At 39.4% G+C, this 17,617-nt stretch overlaps 1 protein-coding gene across 1 annotated transcript in view; it reads right to left on the bottom strand.

Annotated features, from left to right (window-relative positions):
• Positions 1–1,848, bottom strand: part of LOC122801295 (vomeronasal type-2 receptor 26-like) — a 60,086-nt gene extending 58,238 nt beyond the window's left edge. Inside the window, exon 1 of the mRNA XM_044070842.1 lies at positions 1,711–1,848. Coding sequence (XP_043926777.1) covers positions 1,711–1,848 — 138 coding nt within the window. The remainder of the gene's footprint in view (positions 1–1,710) is intronic.
• Positions 1,849–17,617: the final 15,769 nt, after the last annotated feature.

Raw genomic sequence — 17,617 nt, 5'->3', positions numbered from 1 at the left:
ACAACATCCCAGGCTGCATTTTACACGAACTTCAGAATGAACTGGCTCCTCACTTAAACACCATGTTCAATAATAGCCTCACATCAGGCTTTGTGCCCACTGAATGGTGCACAGCAACAGTTATCCCACTCCACAAAGGGGGAGCCACCACTGATCCCAGGAACTATCGACCTATTAGCCTGACGAGCCTGGTCTGCAAGGCCATGGAACGTATCAACATGGAACTCATAAACAAACACATTGGTAACCTCCAAACTCTGGATCACACCCACTTCAGGTTTGTGAAAGGCAGATCATGCCTCCTGAACCTGATCGACTTCTTTGAGGTAGTCAACAAAGCCGTGGATGAGGGTAAGGTGGTTCACACAGCCTATCTTGACCTCGCCAAGGCTTTTGACACCATCCCCCATTCTGGAATTATAGCTAAACTCACTAAACTAGGTATAAATCCCTACGTCACAAGATGGGTTGCCAACTGGCTCACTAACAGAACCCACACTGTAAAAGTTGCAGACTCCAAATCTGACCTCAAAGCAGTGACAAGTGGAGTACCACAGGATTCTGTCCTGGGACCTCTCCTGTTTGGTATCTACTTCTCTGAAGTACAGGCTAACACAGAAGGCCTCTGGCTATGAAGTTCGCAGATGACTGCGAACTAGGAGCCATAGTCAAGTCCCCAAATGATGTGGACATCCTATAGAAGGGCCTCACTGAGACAGATGCCAGGTGTCAGAGCCATGGCCTCAAGCTCAATGCCAAAAAGTGCAGTGTCATCTCCTTTGGTAAAAACTCTGTACCCATGAACTACCATATAGGCAGCAATCTACTTAACACCGAATGCGTGATAAGAGACCTTGGGACCCAGGTGGACAGTAGTCTCTCCTTTGATAGTCACATCGCCACAGTAGTCAGGAAGTCCTTCTACATGGCACACCTCATCATAAAAGGGTTCTCATCCAGGAAGAAAGAGATCATTGTTCCCCTCTACTCGTCACTCATTAGACCCATTATAGAGTACAACGCCCCTTTTGGAATGTACCTCACAAGACATCTGCAGCAGCTGGAAAGGCCACAGAAGTACTTCACAAAGAGGATTACTGGCCTCAAACAAATGCCCTACACTGACCACCTCAAAAAACTCCAGCTTTGCTCCGTAGCATATCGCCTACTCCGAGGTGATCTCTGCCTAACATATAAAGCTGTGTCATACCCAGAACTGTTGGACATGCTACACCTAAAGAAATCCCAATCCCTCCGAGCTACACACTCTAGGGACCTAAACCTTGTCACCACAATAAACAGGACATACTGGAGGGATAGATTCCTGTCCCAGAGACTTCCTATACTCTGGAACAAGCTATCCATCTATGTCAAGAAAGTTCTTCATTAGCACTCTTCAAGAAAAATCTTGATGAGTGGATGGGAAATAGGAAATACACCCCGGGGATCACTTCTCTGTCTCTGCTCGGCAGTGGCACAGGAAAATAACTTTCTTGGGTGGCGTAAGCTATGGAACCTTGCTGGCTAAGCTTACATAGGCCCTTGGACCAATAGCCTAGTACCTACCTATGAACCTATGAACCTATGTGTACTTAATCACTGTGGTGGCTTTGTCTCTCCCCTGTATCCCAGCACTTCTTTGAAAATCTGATTGACAACCTTGCAGTACTATCCCTACTGTGTCCTAATTTAGGTGGTGTGTTTCATTACCTTTTCTCTTATAGCAGTCTGCACAGATTTCAGCTCTGCCTGCAAGTTTATACTTGTCCACACCTGTGTGCTGGGGATTTTTCTGATTCTTTTGGAATCAGTTCTAGCTTGAAATTTTCTGTAAAAGCTTGCGCGCATTCTGATTAACATGCATTACCTGAAGAAGTATACAGTTCCCTTGGAATCACCCATGTATTGCAAACAGTTCTAAGCTCAGGGCAGTATACATTAGTTTGTAATTCTGTCCTATAAAACTAACAGCTTAATGCAAATAATTCAGCCTATTGAAATCATTGATAAATGCTAGTGTATATAAACACACATATATATATATATATATATATATATATATATATATATATTAGATGGAAGTCTGCTTTGTGCACTTTTAACTGTACAATTAGGGAACTTGGTTCAAGACTTGCAACTTTGCCAGACTAATTTGTGTAACCTGTAGTGCAATATATTTTATTTATAATGCACTAGATGCCCATATACTTGTGTTCATGTGTGTGTGTGTGTGTACATTTATTTATTGACATTTGATTACTGTGGAAGTACAATTGGGTAGGAGCCCATTTTCAGTGGAGGCTCAGGGATAAAAGCTCCAAAGTACATTAATTTTACACTTTTTAAAAATAATACAAAAAAACCTACAGTTTAAGTAATTATACCAAATTAGTCATAATATGAAAACATTGATTAAGAATACATGCAAGTTATATGAAAATTATTTAATAGCAAAATTGTATCCAGTTTATAGAGAAATTAAAGGTAAGAGTATATTACAAACAGGAATTGCAATACAAAGTTAGAGAAAAGTGGGCTTATGGTATATTTAGAGAGATACATATATTTATACATATATATCTTTTTTATCTTTTTTGCTTTACCAAAATACCTTCTTTCAAAACCATTCAACACTGTCCAATAACGGTATATAAATGGCATTTAATTTTATTGTAGCATTTATTGTGTAGACTTTTTTTTCCCTTCATGTTTATTTTTCAGACTTCACGTGTACCTGTTCACTAGCTCACCACAGGGTGGCACTGCACTACCCAGATCAGCAGAGGATAGAAACCATAACTTTACTACTTGTAAGAATAACACAATACATACCACATCTGTGAAAAGGACAAAAGAGCAACAAAAGAGCAACAAGTATGCATTTAGAGTGTCAGTACAAGAAAAAATAGTATGCTTGTATGCAAATAACTATTTATGCACAAGGCATAGGCAATAAAATACAAACGTACTGTTAAAGCTATAGTACCTTTATGCAGTGCAGAGATACAAAAAGGGAACATAGTACAAACTTTTAAAGAAACTTGAGAGACATAGACATCTGCGACATGACAATCTCTCATTCAAAATATTGCTCACTGAGTTTGATCAAAGAGCATAAGTGACAATATTCAAAAGATATGTTAGGGCATGCTATAACAGAGCCATACCTCTAAACTGTCTTGTGGAACACCTGTGATTTTGTCTTACAGTTTTGGTTTGTTCCTCCTAATGTTTTAGATTTTCTGGTAAAACAGTGAGGACTACAGTCTGTCAATATTACTAGACATTAGAATTTCATACAGAAAATCAGAGTTGATGCAAAACCTGTTGTATTAACTTTTTTAAGTGAATTAGAGTATCATGCTGAAAATCTTGATTATAACATGTACAGGAGATTAGCTAATGCAGGACTGGTGCAACTCTATTCCTGCATATTCACATGCTAATATGCAAAACTATGCCTATATACATCTGTACAGCTCATGCTAGGATGGAAGGCCATGTTCACGTGCAACTAGTGTGCAGCATGTATAGGATAATTTAGGATACAGAACCTTGGAAATGCATACCTGATTTATAGCATTCTAGGATACAGAGCAATGCCACGTGCATCTGGTTCACAGTATACATGAAACATGCTAGTATACAGAACCATGCCCATGTACACCTGGTTCACTGCACACACAGGACATGCTGGGATACAGAACCATGCTTATGTACACCTGGTTCACAGCACACATGGGACATGCTAGGATACAGAACCATACCCATGTACACCTGGATCACAGCATACACGGGAGTCAGGACATGCTAGGATACAGAGCCATTCCCATGTACACGTAGCTCACAGCATACATGGAACTTGCTAGTATGCAGACTCATGCTTATATACAATTGGTTCACAGCATACATGGGACATGCTAGGATACAGAACTATGCCCATGTACACCTGGCTCATATTATACACAGGAGAGGCTGGGATACAGCACATGGTAGGATGAAAAACATGGTCCTTACCTGTTACACACTTTAGGATGGTGAGAGTCAAGTGTGCTATGTAGATGCTCATCACAGTGGTCTGAATGGAAGGAAGTCTCACAAACCTTTGGCAAAACCAGCCTTAATGTATGTAGTATCCCATGCCCACAGGATGTAGGTGCACCAGAATAATTATAGTGCACCTGAAAAGGTGACTGAACTGCTTATAAAGAACATAGTGAAGAAGCAATAGACCAGTGCATCCTTTCCAGCCCACACATGTATAATAGCAACTAAGACACATACTGCAGTAGCGTGGACAAGGCCGTAAATGCAACAAAACATAACAAAATCTAATGGTCAGCAGAGCCTGTTCTATAACAGGCTTGTTAAATAAAAAATAGATTCCAAAAAAAGTTGCTGTCAGTGTAAGTGATCTTCTTCAGTTAAGACCTATACAGGCTTACACCAGGGACTAGATTCCAGAAGACTTGTTTTCAGCCTGCTCTCAGTGTAAAAAAGTTCAAGTCTTTTGGAATCGGGCCCAATGTCAGAAAGTATAAACTGTGCAGGCAGTCTAAACAGAGAAGTGTATGTCTACAGCTATACCATGACAATGGGAGATGTGCTCTCTCACTGAAGGTCTGCAATGCCAACAAAACATGGAAGGGATGCTGATAAAAGAGATCCATGTCCACTAACTGTGGCAAAATGAACATTATAACAGTAACAATAACATTCACAAACTGCAAAAGAAATGATTTTCCTACAAACCTCCTGTTAAATATACTAATTCCCACACTGGGCAGCAAAAGAAAAAGGACACACTTCATTGAAATGAAAGTGTTCCTGTTCCCTATCTACCACATCCCACTGCTTAAAATTAAAATTAAAAATAATATTTTATATACATATAAAATACAATTACAACATTATACCACTAAACAACCTTATTCAACATGCTCTCAAAACCTTCGTCAATCTCCATTTTACTACTACTACTTCTTAAACTTTCCTATCTTCACTACCTCACCCAACCCAGTTCTTCCTACCATTCACAATTCTATCATGTAACTAACCATCTTAATTCCCCTCTCTCACATTCACACTCATCTATTTCTCCCCATCTATATCCTATAAAAAAACACCTATCTTTCTCATACAAATTGTTCACCTCTCAGAAATACTCTATCCCCATAGCAACCAAAAACCCCTTCACCATCACAACAGAACCCAATCCTTTTATTACACTGCTCAATTACCTCTCTAACCCAATCCTTCATCTGATTACCAGTCTTTTATCAGGTGATATCCATCCCAACCCAGGCCCCTCCACCTCAACCACTATACACAAGCCTATATTACTTACTTCTTTAAACTCCCAAAGTATAGTCAACAAAGTCGCAACCCTCCATGCCTGGATCATGCATAATAAACCTGACATCCTATCTATCTCAGAAACATGGTTAAAACCCTATATAAAAGACTCTGAAATAATTCCACCTAACTATTCTATCATTAGAAAAGACAGGTCCCACAAAAAAGGCGGAGGTGTAGCTCTCCTATATTCATCCTCCTTGTTAGTTACTCCCTACAACAAACCTATTCCACATTTTAATAATGCTGAATTACTCCTCACTCTCCTTCAAGTAAACAAGCACAAACACATATGTCTAGCATCCCTCTACATCCCCCCAGGGGATAATATTTCGACACTTGAAGATATCCTCTCCTGGCTCTCCAATAACATCAGCAATGAAACCATAATCTTAGGAGATGTAAATATTAACTGGGCCTCCATTCAGTCTCCAACTAACTCCCTTAACATCAACCTCTATAATTTTTCCCAGCTAATCAACTCTGTAACACGTCCTTCAAAAAACCTCTCTTGTGGCAGTATTCTAGATTGGATTCTAGTCTCACATCCCCACTATTTTTCTGACAGTGGCACTCTTCCCGATCCTCTAAGTGATCATATGCCCATCTTCACTCACCGACTCCCCTGTATCCCATATCGCACCCATAATTATATTACTACCCGCAACCACAAAAACTTTAACCTAACAACCTTCTCAAACTCTCTAAAAGCAATTAACTGGAATTATCTAAGGACATTATCCTTAGATAATGCAGTTGCCCACTTCAGCTCAACATTCTTAAAACTACTAGACTCCCAAGCCCCTTTGAGGACAAAGAGAATAAAAACTAATTCCGCCCCCTGGCTAACCAAAAACACGCTAGCAACCATGCGCCATAGAGATAAAGCCTGGGCACTCTATCAGAAAAACAAGACCCCTCGACACCACATTGAATACAAAACACTTGAAATAAAGTAAAAAGCTTATTATCTCTGATAGACAAAATTACTTATTTACACTCCAAAACAATAATAAAACAAACCCTCAGAAATTCTGGAAAGGTATCTCTACCCTCCTTAACCCCAGCAAACCACACACCCCTACCCCAGACCCAAATGCCCCAGATTTAGACTTAGCTACTCAATTTAACTCCTTTTTCATTGAATCTATTGGCAAACTAACCTCCTCATTCCCTAGTTCCACCTCATTATCTAATACACCTCCACCCTCCCTGCCAACAATCCTCCCTGCACTGCTGCTCCTTCGTCATTCCCATCTACTAACTCTCTATCCTCCACCTCTTCTCCTACTCTAACTTCCACATCATCCTTACCATCCTCTAATACTCCCTCTCCCCACTCACCTCTATTCTCATTAAAACCTATACCCACTTCTACTATAAAGAAACTCCTTCAGAAATTGAAGCCATGCACTAACGCACCTGATAACATCCCTTCTTACTTTTAAGCATATCTGCTGAAGCAATTGCCTATCCCATAAGCATTCTAATCAACTGCTCCATCCAAGAGTGTACAGTACCCCAAATCTGGAAACAAGCCTTTATCATACCTCTGCATAAAGGTGGCAACAATTGTAATGTCAACAACTTCCGACCCATTGCTATCCTGTCCCCCATTTCTAAACTTCTAGAAAAATGTATCCAACTTCAACTCTTACCACATCTCTTAGATAATAACCTTCTAACTACTACACAACATGGATTTAGGCCAAATCATAGCACCATGACAGCCCTCCTCTCCTATCTTGAAACTGTAAACAAAGCTCGTGACTCTGGCCAAATTGTTTCTACCCTACTACTGGACCTCTCTAAGGCCTTTGACACTATCTCACACAGCCTGCTCTTAACTAAACTCTCAAAACTTAACCTATCTCCCTCCTCTTTGAACTGGTTCTCCAGCTACTTATCTAATAGATACCAAGCTGTAAAATGGAAAAAGGCAACCTCCTCTTTTCTTAGTACCCCACGGAGTTCCTCAAGGCTCCATACTAGGTCCCCTTCTTTTCAATATATTTATAAATGATTTCCGCAAATCTATTCCATTCTCAGATATCATCCAATATGCAGATGATTCTACCATTATCTGCTCTGCCACATCTACCCCTATGCTCCTAAAGCTTACACAAGAAGCTTTTTCAATCACTGAGCAATGGATGAGAATAAACCACCTAGCACTCAATGCTTCCAAAACTAAACTAATGGTATTTACCCCTCTAAAGTTACTCCTTTCGATATAAACACATTCTTGATTACTAGTCAAAATAACTCACTTCTGGAACTGGTGTCAGAAACCAAGTTACTTGGTGTCCAAATTGACAACCAGCTTAATTTCAACTCCCATCTACAATTAAATATCAAAAAAACCCATCAACAACTAGGTATGCTCTACCGACAAAATCAGTACCTTACAAGCACCTCTAAAATCACTCTCTCTTCTTCCTTTCTTATCCCCTCCCTTCTCTATGGAGCTCCACTCCTAACTAATCTTCAGTCCTCTCTAAAAACAACTTTCCTCTTGCTACAACAAAATCGCCAAGTTCGCTAACAGCCATAGGTCCTCCACCCACCACTGTTCCTCTCTCCAAAAACTTAATTGGCTAGAACTACCCAATCATCTCAGCTATACTCAGCTAACTCTTGCCCATAAGCTCATTTTCAACCCCTCTCTCTGTCCCTCCCTGTCTTCTGCCTTTAAGATGCACCTACCTGATAGAGTTTTAAGGTCAAACAATCAAAACCTATTAGAAGTGCACAAACCAACTTGTCCCCCAGGCAAAAACTTACTATCCTATAACCTAGCACATCTTTGGAACTCACTACCACCATCCATTCGCATCACCTCTAACCATTATATGTTCAAAAAATCTCTTCACATACATCTAATGTCCCACTGGGAATGCTCTTGCTCCCACCCCTCTTAACTAATAATGGCAATTTTCTTCCTTTCACTCTCATGTTACTCCAGTAATTTTTCCTTATAAATTCCCCATAACTCATATTATTTTTTTTTTTCCCATGGTATCTGCAAAGACTGTATTTGACTGCACCTTGTAAAGCTTATGCTCCTTACACAATAACTACTCTGTATCATTATGCAATATTACTTTTCACAGCCTAAAACACCTCAAATTTTCATCACTAGACTGTATTGTTCTGAAATGTTTCCTGAATTTTTGAAATGAAATGCTTGTATCTTTTTATATTTGTATAATTATCATTAGTAATCTATTGTATGTACCTAGTTTGTTTGTTTTTGGAGCTTTTCTCCCCAGGACTCCATTGAAAACGGGTTCATTTTGGCCCAATGGACTATCCTGGTAAACCAACTGCAAATAAATAAATAAATAAATAAATAAAAATACTATAGTCAAACTATACTTAGAAGCAAAAAAAAAAAAAAAAACTCTTCTGCTCTGACTTTTTGAAAATGTAGCAAACTGCTTTCTACAAATGTAACAAGTGGCTTGCTACAGTTAAAATGCCACAATTCTAAGTGCTTCATGCTGCATCAGACTTAATTTCTGAATACCAGTATTGCATTACCACATCATCAGCATCTGCTGATCAATTCTCCCACCACCTTGTGCCTGGGGAAGCTGCCACGTTTGGCTTCCCTAGCTACATCTATGACAAAATGTAAGTTCATTAACATTTAATATTATTTTACAGTGCATGTATGCAGTAAGTTTTTAGTTTTAGTACAAATACAGCAAATATAGTACATAAATATGTATATTTTGTCCAAACTGTTAAAATGTATTTGAGAGCTGTAACCAGGAGAAAGAAGTGTGAACATTTTTATGATATTTTGATCTGACTGAATAAGGAACTGACTAGATAATGGGGGATGGCACAAGGGTAGAGCAAATTTGTTTACAGGCGTGTTTAAATTTTAAATTATATGTAACATGAGATTTTGAATAAGAAGTAGGCTTAGAAATGGGATTGTTACAAGTAATATGAGGTAAGGGCCACAATGACACGTGTTTGCAGCCAAAGATGACAAACACTGTAGATACTGGTATTAAGGATGGCACAGGACACAACAGCCAGACGTTAATATCTCTAGTAGTAGCCTCAGAGCAGAGCTGCCCATTGAAGGTGCTAGTACCATACCTGTGCAATGCTACAGCAGCTATCAGATCACCCCCTGTGCTGTGACTAACTCACAGTGCTGCATTACAGCACTGATGTCACCCATCAGAGTGGGTATCTCATTGAGCAACCCTAAGAAGTAAGTCCGACATATCTGGGAACTTGTTGTATATCCGATATCACCACACCTACAATAACAGGAAGGTATGTGCCCACGTCTCATCCCACTCCCATGGGGTTGTTCTGCCATAGGTGGAGGGGAACATGGCACTGATCTTGGAGTTTACTACCAGAATTGGTGGCACAGAGTGACTTGACAGAGGAATTCAAGATGGCTTGGGATAAGGGAAACATGATGATATAGAATATATGGAAGGTGGGAAGGTGGAATGTTAAATATGTTTAAACACCAGACTGGGTAGACTTCCTGTCTCTCGCTACTATCAAACAAATGTATCATAACCCTACAGAGTATCATTAAAGCATAAATATGAACATTCACATGATATTACAGGAATGCCATGCCCTTCACACTGCTTCAAAGCACAATACCACAATGGGCAAACAAAAGTGTCTCATGCTACTGATCCCACTTCATCAGTCTATCTCATGCTTCTGATCCCACTTCATCAGTGTGTCTCATGCTACTGATCCCACTTCTTCAACGTGTCTCATGCTTCTGATCCCACTTCATCAGTGAGTCTCATGCTACTGATCCCACTTCTTCAACGTGTCTCATGCTTCTGATCCCACTTCATCAGTGAGTCTCATGCTACTGATCCCACTTCGTCAATGTGTCTCATGCTTCTGATCCCACTTCATCAGTGTGTCTCATGCTACTGATCCCACTTCGTCAATGTGTCTCATGCTTCTGATCCCACTTCATCAGTGTGCCTCATGCTAGTGATCTCACTTCATCAACGTGTCTCATGCTACTGATTCCACTTCATCAGTGAGTCTCATGCTACTGATCTCACTTCTTCAACGTGTCTCATGCTTCTGATCCCACTTCATCAGTGAGTCTCATGCTACTGATCCCACTTCGTCAATGTGTCTCATGCTTCTGATCCCACTTCATCAGTGTATCTCATGCTACTGATCCCACTTCGTCAATGTGTCTCATGCTTCTGATCCCACTTCATCAGTGTGCCTCATGCTAGTGATCTCACTTCATCAACGTGTCTCATGCTACTGATTCCACTTCATCAGTGAGTCTCATGCTACTGATCCCACTTCATCAACGTGTCTCATGCTTCTGATCTCACTTTATCAGTGAGGCTCATACTACTGATCCCACTTCATCAACGTGTCTCATGCTTCTGATCCCACTTCATCAGTGAGTCTCATGCTACTGATCCCACTTCATCAATGTGTCTCATGCTTCTGATCCCACTTCATCAGTGTGCCTCATGCTAGTGATCTCACTTCATCAACGTGTCTCATGCTTCTGATCCCACTTCAGCAGTGTGCCTCATGCTAGTGATCTCACTTCATCAACGTGTCTCATGCTACTGATCCCACTTCATTAACACACTGTCTAGTGTCACCAGCAAAGAACAGTTTGTGCACTTAAAAATACATACCTCCTTCCAGCACAAGGACTCTATAATTTGGGACTTAGTGGATACAGAACAGTTAAGTAAGCCATTTAAATGTGCCAACACTGTGCCATAACCACAACCTCACCATGCACATGAGTGCAGACAGCAGCCTACAGTCTGTACAGTGGAATCACAAACATTTCCACATAGCAGCACAAGTTGAAATACAACAGATGTACACACCTATGTAAGTAATCACCTTATTCCTGCAAATGTAACTGCACACAAATACACATGACAGTGATCTTCACAGCAAATGTGCACATATTATCTTCTCTCTGCATCTTAGTCTTAAAATGTGTCCCATCTTAATCTTAACCTGACTTTTGTATGATTCACACACATGTATCTGAAGACAGAAAGGTACCATAGGGATAAACATGGAAGGCACCACTGTATCCTCGGCGATACTGACAAAGCAGCTTCCTGATCTGATCACGGTTTAGGGAAGTATACACAGGGCCACAATGCTGGATGTAAGTACAGCATTAATGAAGCACATATTAACCTGTCTCCTTCTTACTTCATATATGGCATTTGACAGAATATAAGCATCATTGTCCCACATACACAGAGATGTGGACTCACAGGCATACACATACACATGCACACAAAGATACACAGGCACACACTCACAAATATATATATATATATGTATGCATATTTAAGGTATACACTGCAGAAGCAGTTTGTAAGTTGTCTGTAGTTAGAGTAGTTATTATACCTCCCAAGGGTGCATTTTATTTTATTCCTTAATTTATTTGTTAACCAGTTTTGTGGGCTGATGCAGGACCCCTTTTAGCCACAACACATGTCATTGGTGTAGTATAGTTTAAACACACATGCATAATACAGTGTGATTTCTATACATTTAATTTTGACAGCACAGTGTGCATACACACACACACACAAAAAAAGCGGATAACCAAGAAGTATGATTATTCTTTATTCCTTTTGTTCTAGCTGGAGCCAGACTATTGAGGGTTTTCAGGAAAAGTGAGTTAAATGTGTGTACAGCATTGTCGAGAGGAATATTTTTCAGGATAGACAATTAAAGGAGCTTAGAATTCTGTTAAATGTATCAGAGTTAAAGTTAGTAAGGTTACGGGAAGTTCTAAGTAAGGATTGTTTGACTTGATGGGTAAAGAGTCTGCTTGCATATAGAGGGAGGTGATCACTGAGTGAATCAGAGGGGGTGCCACTGAAGACCTACTTAGAGGAATCGCACACCAATATCCAGTTGAGAACTGAGCCACTGTTTTTAGGATAGTTAGAATGTGTGGGGGAGGAAAGGAGATGAGTCATTCTAAATATGTTTAGGCTGGTTGATTTTTTGGAGATAATCTGCCAGTCAAACTAAACATAACCTAGGATTAGGGTTGCCACCCCTCCGTTTTTTTTCTGGATTATCCGGAAATCAAACTGATTCTCAGGGAGTCTGGAAAACACTGTACAAACTCTAGTATTCTGTTTCAAAAAGGAAACAGACTATCGGAGTTTGTAAATCGGCTCATTTACTATGCTTTTTTACAGAAAAGCATAGTCAATCAGCCGAAAGCAGGCAGCAGAAATGGAAAAAGAGGGTGTTCCCAGCTGGGTGATGTCATTAAGACGTCACAAAATGGGAGGAATGTGGGCGGGAGAGGGTGGGCGGGGTTACTCGCAGCACAAGGGGGTGTGGCTTTACTCTGGTTTTAGCCACGACGAAAAGTGGCAACCCTACCTAGGATTATCTTTTCATTAGAAATTGTATGTGAGATCGAGTTTAGGATGTTTTCTAGGGTTGTAGCATTATTACCTGAGGGAATATAGAGTACTATAATAAATAGTTGCATATGGTTATTTAGTTTAAAATGGGAGATGAGGAATTCAGCATTATGGAATTGAGAATAGGTTTAATATAGGGTATGATTTCCAAGATAGTTAGGGTATAGTAAAGCTAGTCTACCACCTTTTTTTGAGTTCTGTCAGCCCTGATGATATTATAACCAAGGAGTGTTATTTCAGAGTCAAGTATATAGGGTTTTAGCTATGTTTCAGTTATGGCAAGAATATCTGGTTTATTGTGGGAGATCCAAGCATGGAGTTCTGAAATGTTATTATAAATGCTATGATTGTATAAGGAAATGAATTTAAGCTGTTTGGGTGTGTTTGACATTGATGGGTTAGGTTTTGATGGTTTTGGTGATAGTTTTTGAAGGAGATGAGTGGGCTTAGTGGGGATCATTGGCTTGGGATGCATTTTACAGGCTACTGAGGATTCAGGATGTGAGGAGGGGCCAGGGATGGGATGAATATCCCCACAGAGTGGTAAGACAGAGAGAAAACTGGACATATTTGGTAAGCTGGTTTTGGTTTAACTTTACAGCTAGTTTTATTTTGGTGTGGTAGGTGTGAGCGTTTAGTAATGTGAATTTGAAGTAAAGATTGGGTGACTTTTTGTATATACTGGAAGCAAATAGTGGTGAAGTTGGGTGATTTGAATGGTAAGAGGTGGAGCACATAGTGGGAGAAATGTGTACAAGATTGAGTGATGTATTATAAGTTATAAGGTGATACAACAGGAACAGAAAGGATGCAGTAATATTTAAGAGAAGTATGATTCATAGCTTTGTAGAGAGATATGTCAGAAAAAAAGAGCTGGGCACTAGGGTATGAATATAGAAAGGTTAGAAGTAGATAGCTGAGTGAGGTGGATGGCGTAAGTTGTGATCACTGTAGTTACTAAATATAGGAGAGGAAAGAAAGTTAAAGTGCTTAAATGCAGACTGATGGTTTACAAACTGTGTGTGTATTCTTGTGCCCAGGGTATGCCTATATTTATGTGTATGCCTTTAACAGGGGTGGGAAGTAGGTGGGGTTCTGAGTGGAGAACAGGTCGTACAAACGTAATGTCATGAGGATTGACTGGTGAATCAAGGGTGGGAAGGGAGCATAGCAGGAGTCTTTATCTGTTATGTTGTCAGTTGAACAATGTTATGTAACAGGAACATTAATGTAACACATGGTTTGAAAGCACAAGGGATATGCTAATCCAGACTGCAGTTACAGTAGAGCTGTTTGGAAGGAGTAAAGTAATGCAAAACACTATGAATCTACAGGTGAGTTTTCCTCAGACAGTTACAGTTTCATAGCAAACAAACTGAATGCAGGAAAGTTTGCAGAGAGCAGTGGAACAAATTAAATTTGGCTGAGAGAGCAGCAGCAGGAGGTTAACTAATTACCTGAAGGAGATAAAGGTCAACCAGTAATATAATAAATATTGTTCAAAGTTGTAAGTATGGGTTCTGTGGTAGGACACTTTGTTCTCACTACTATTACAAGACAGCAGACAATAACAAGTAGAACAGCAATCTACTATACGCCTTAAGTGAGTAATACAGTGGCCCTAAACAACATCACAATGGTACAATCCAGGAAAGGGTACCTTACCATATCTTGCACCACTGTAACCCGTATCAGGTAAGGGTAATCTGCCCTGTCATGCACCACTGTAACACTTATCAGGTAAGGGTACATTACCATGTCATGTACTACTATATCCCTTATCAGGTAAGGGTACCTTAACATGTCATGCACCACTGTAACCCTTATCAGGTAAGGGTACCTTACCATGTTATGCACCACTGTAACCCTTATCAGGTAAGGCTGCCTTACCATGTCTTGCACCACTGTAACCCTTATTAGGTAAGGGTAACTTACCATGTCATGCACCACTGTAACCCTTATCAGGTAAGGGTACCTTGCCATGTCATGCATCACTGTAACCCTTAGCAGGTAGGTGTACCTTACCATGGAATCTAGCAGTGCAGCTGCTATCAGGTAAGTGTACTTTACCATGGCAAACAGGACTGTAAACTGTTATTATGTAAGGATACCTTACCATGTCATGCAGGACTGTAACTTTTATCAGGTAAGGGTACCTTATCATGCCATGCACCACTGTAGCCCTTATCAGGTAAATGTACCTTAGCATGGAATGTAGCAGTGTAACCCTTATCTGGTAACTGTAACATCAAATTGGAAGTGCTTTTATGCAGCCATGATTAAGTTGTTTATTTATGTTTTGTTTTACTCATATCCTGACTAGGTAAATCCACTGAACAAATTGTCCCTTTACAGGGGAAAGCAGGGAGCACTGTATGGTTAAGTGACTTGCTCAGTCACACAGTAGGCAAATGAAGGTGGAATGAATCAAACTCTATACCCTGGATGCCCAGGCAAATGTCCTTAACCATGGGATGTAGTAAGGCAGCTGTTTGGGTTAAGTATAATTATTTAATGTAGCATACAACACAGTATCCATGATCAGGTTAGATATACCTTATCATAACATGTAGCATTGTATCCCTGATTGTGTTAAATATATCACACATCAATCCATTTAGTGCACTGCTGCAACCCCAAATGGATAAGTGTACCCTTCCATGAATGCTGCACTGTAGTCCTGTGTAGAACCTGGGGTTAAAAGCATCCTAATCCATTACAGTAACCTCATTGCTTCTTAGCCTTCTTAGTTATCTATCACCTTTTTGGGCTCTTCACTGAGGTTTTTTCTCCAATGGTCCTAGTAAACAATCGCTTATACCCTTCTTTAATTTATCCATCGATGAATAAAATTCTATAACTTTATAGTCTTCATGCCAGTCACCGAACACAACTAGAAAAGTATAGATTTCTAGCAAAGAAAATCATTGCATGGAAAAAATGTAACTATACTGAAAGCCTTCAAGACCATTATTCTTTAGACCAAGAACGATTCTAAAATATTTCTGCCTGGTCTAAAATAATGTCTGACCCAGTCTTGTAACAAAGGCAATAGCATACAGCTAGGAGAGCATACATAAGATCTGGAGACTTATTGCCGAAGTTAAATATTAACAGCAGCAAATGTGATAAGCACATTGTACAATATTTTTGGCAGTTTAAGGAACAGCCTTCCTTTTAGAATCATGTTGCATTTGTTGATTAAGTATTCAGAAACACTCCTGATACAGCTGGAACATAGAAAATATGCATATGTAATAACAATAATAGATTCTATGACCTTATGAAATCATCTACGAAGGAAAGGCTTACAGTATGACAAATTAATGGCTTGTAAGTTGTGACGTTATGTCGGTCTTTAGTGAAATATGCTCCCTTCTACATTCCTGTGGCTTGCATGATATAAGAGAAACATATGTAGTGCCTTAGCCCTATAGTGTACAAACCTAGAACTGAGGTAATCTAGGATCATAATATCAATAATATCAAAATGTGCCTGCTGTGTAACAGCGAGGATTATTTATAGACATGCTTTGTCTTTTATTGCTGTTGTTAAGTTTACATGATAAAAGTACAATAAACTAACCTGTGAAAATTGTTCAGGCCACATGATGGAACTTGAATTTATAATCATTTCCTCACCCTGCTCTGAATGGGGTTTAGGTTTAGAAACCTTTATTAAATTGTAGGTGTCATCAGGGAACATCTGAATGTTAATCACATCGTACACAGTCACTGCATCACCATTGCTGTCAAACAATATTTCTTCCCCAGTTTTTGTTTGGAAGTGAACATTTTTCACATAATGTAGCAGCTAGTCTCAAAACAAATAATACAAATTAGTAATCAGTTGACTAAATGAGAGGTCATGGCACACATGTAACATGAAAGTATGTTCTTTGTGCATAAACTTGCAAACCAGGTGCAGATAAACAGGATTTTATTAGGTGTTTGAGGTTGTGTCATTAATAAATTTTAATATTTGTCTCACATGTTTACTAAGATTTGAAGTTGATGCTGATTGCTAATATCTTTTAGAAATGAACTGGAATACCATAACAGCAATTTTGTGAAATTAGAAAGCAATGTTAAATAATTATCTTTAGAAGATGAGGTGTAGAATTAAATTCTTTATTGCATTAAGAACAGAAGAAACTAATGCATCAACAAGCATCCATGTACTGTTAATATTTACAATGTTGCTTTTATTTTATGAGTAGGTTTTTAAAAAAGTATGAAATGTCCTACATTGAAGTGTTACTGTTGCTTTCAGTAAATATTCCTAAACAGTTTTTAACTAGGCTAGTATAAGTAAAAGATAACGACAGGTGCCTGTACCACCCAAGTATGGATGTATTTTTAAACAATCTTGTAACAAACAAGTACGTTTCACTGTCTGGACTGTGTTTACTATTTGAGTACCCCAAAATTTAGACAACTTTCAACTTATGGGCTGAGAAGTCATTTAAAGTATAATTTCCAACATTCACTAATACTGTGTCATATCTTTTTCTGCCAATCAGAATGCAGCTAATGCTTATATCATACTCTGAGGAGATTAGCCCCAAAACAGAGATGTATTATCATGTGACACATAATGTCGCATTTGGAGAAAAAGGAACTGGCTGATTTAAAATGGAGTTCCTTATTCTTTTTGGCTGACACCCGTAACTAATAAGACACACACACACACACATACACACACACACACACACACACACACACACACACACACACACACACACACACACACACACACACACACACACACACACACACACACACACACACACACACAC

Source organism: Protopterus annectens, chromosome 4.part1 (genome assembly GCF_019279795.1).
Source record: "Protopterus annectens isolate FY-2018-M chromosome 4.part1, PAN1.0, whole genome shotgun sequence".
NCBI lineage: Eukaryota > Metazoa > Chordata > Ceratodontiformes > Protopteridae > Protopterus > Protopterus annectens.
Note: the sequence above shows the minus strand (reverse complement) of the source record. Positions and strands in the feature narration are given on the sequence as shown.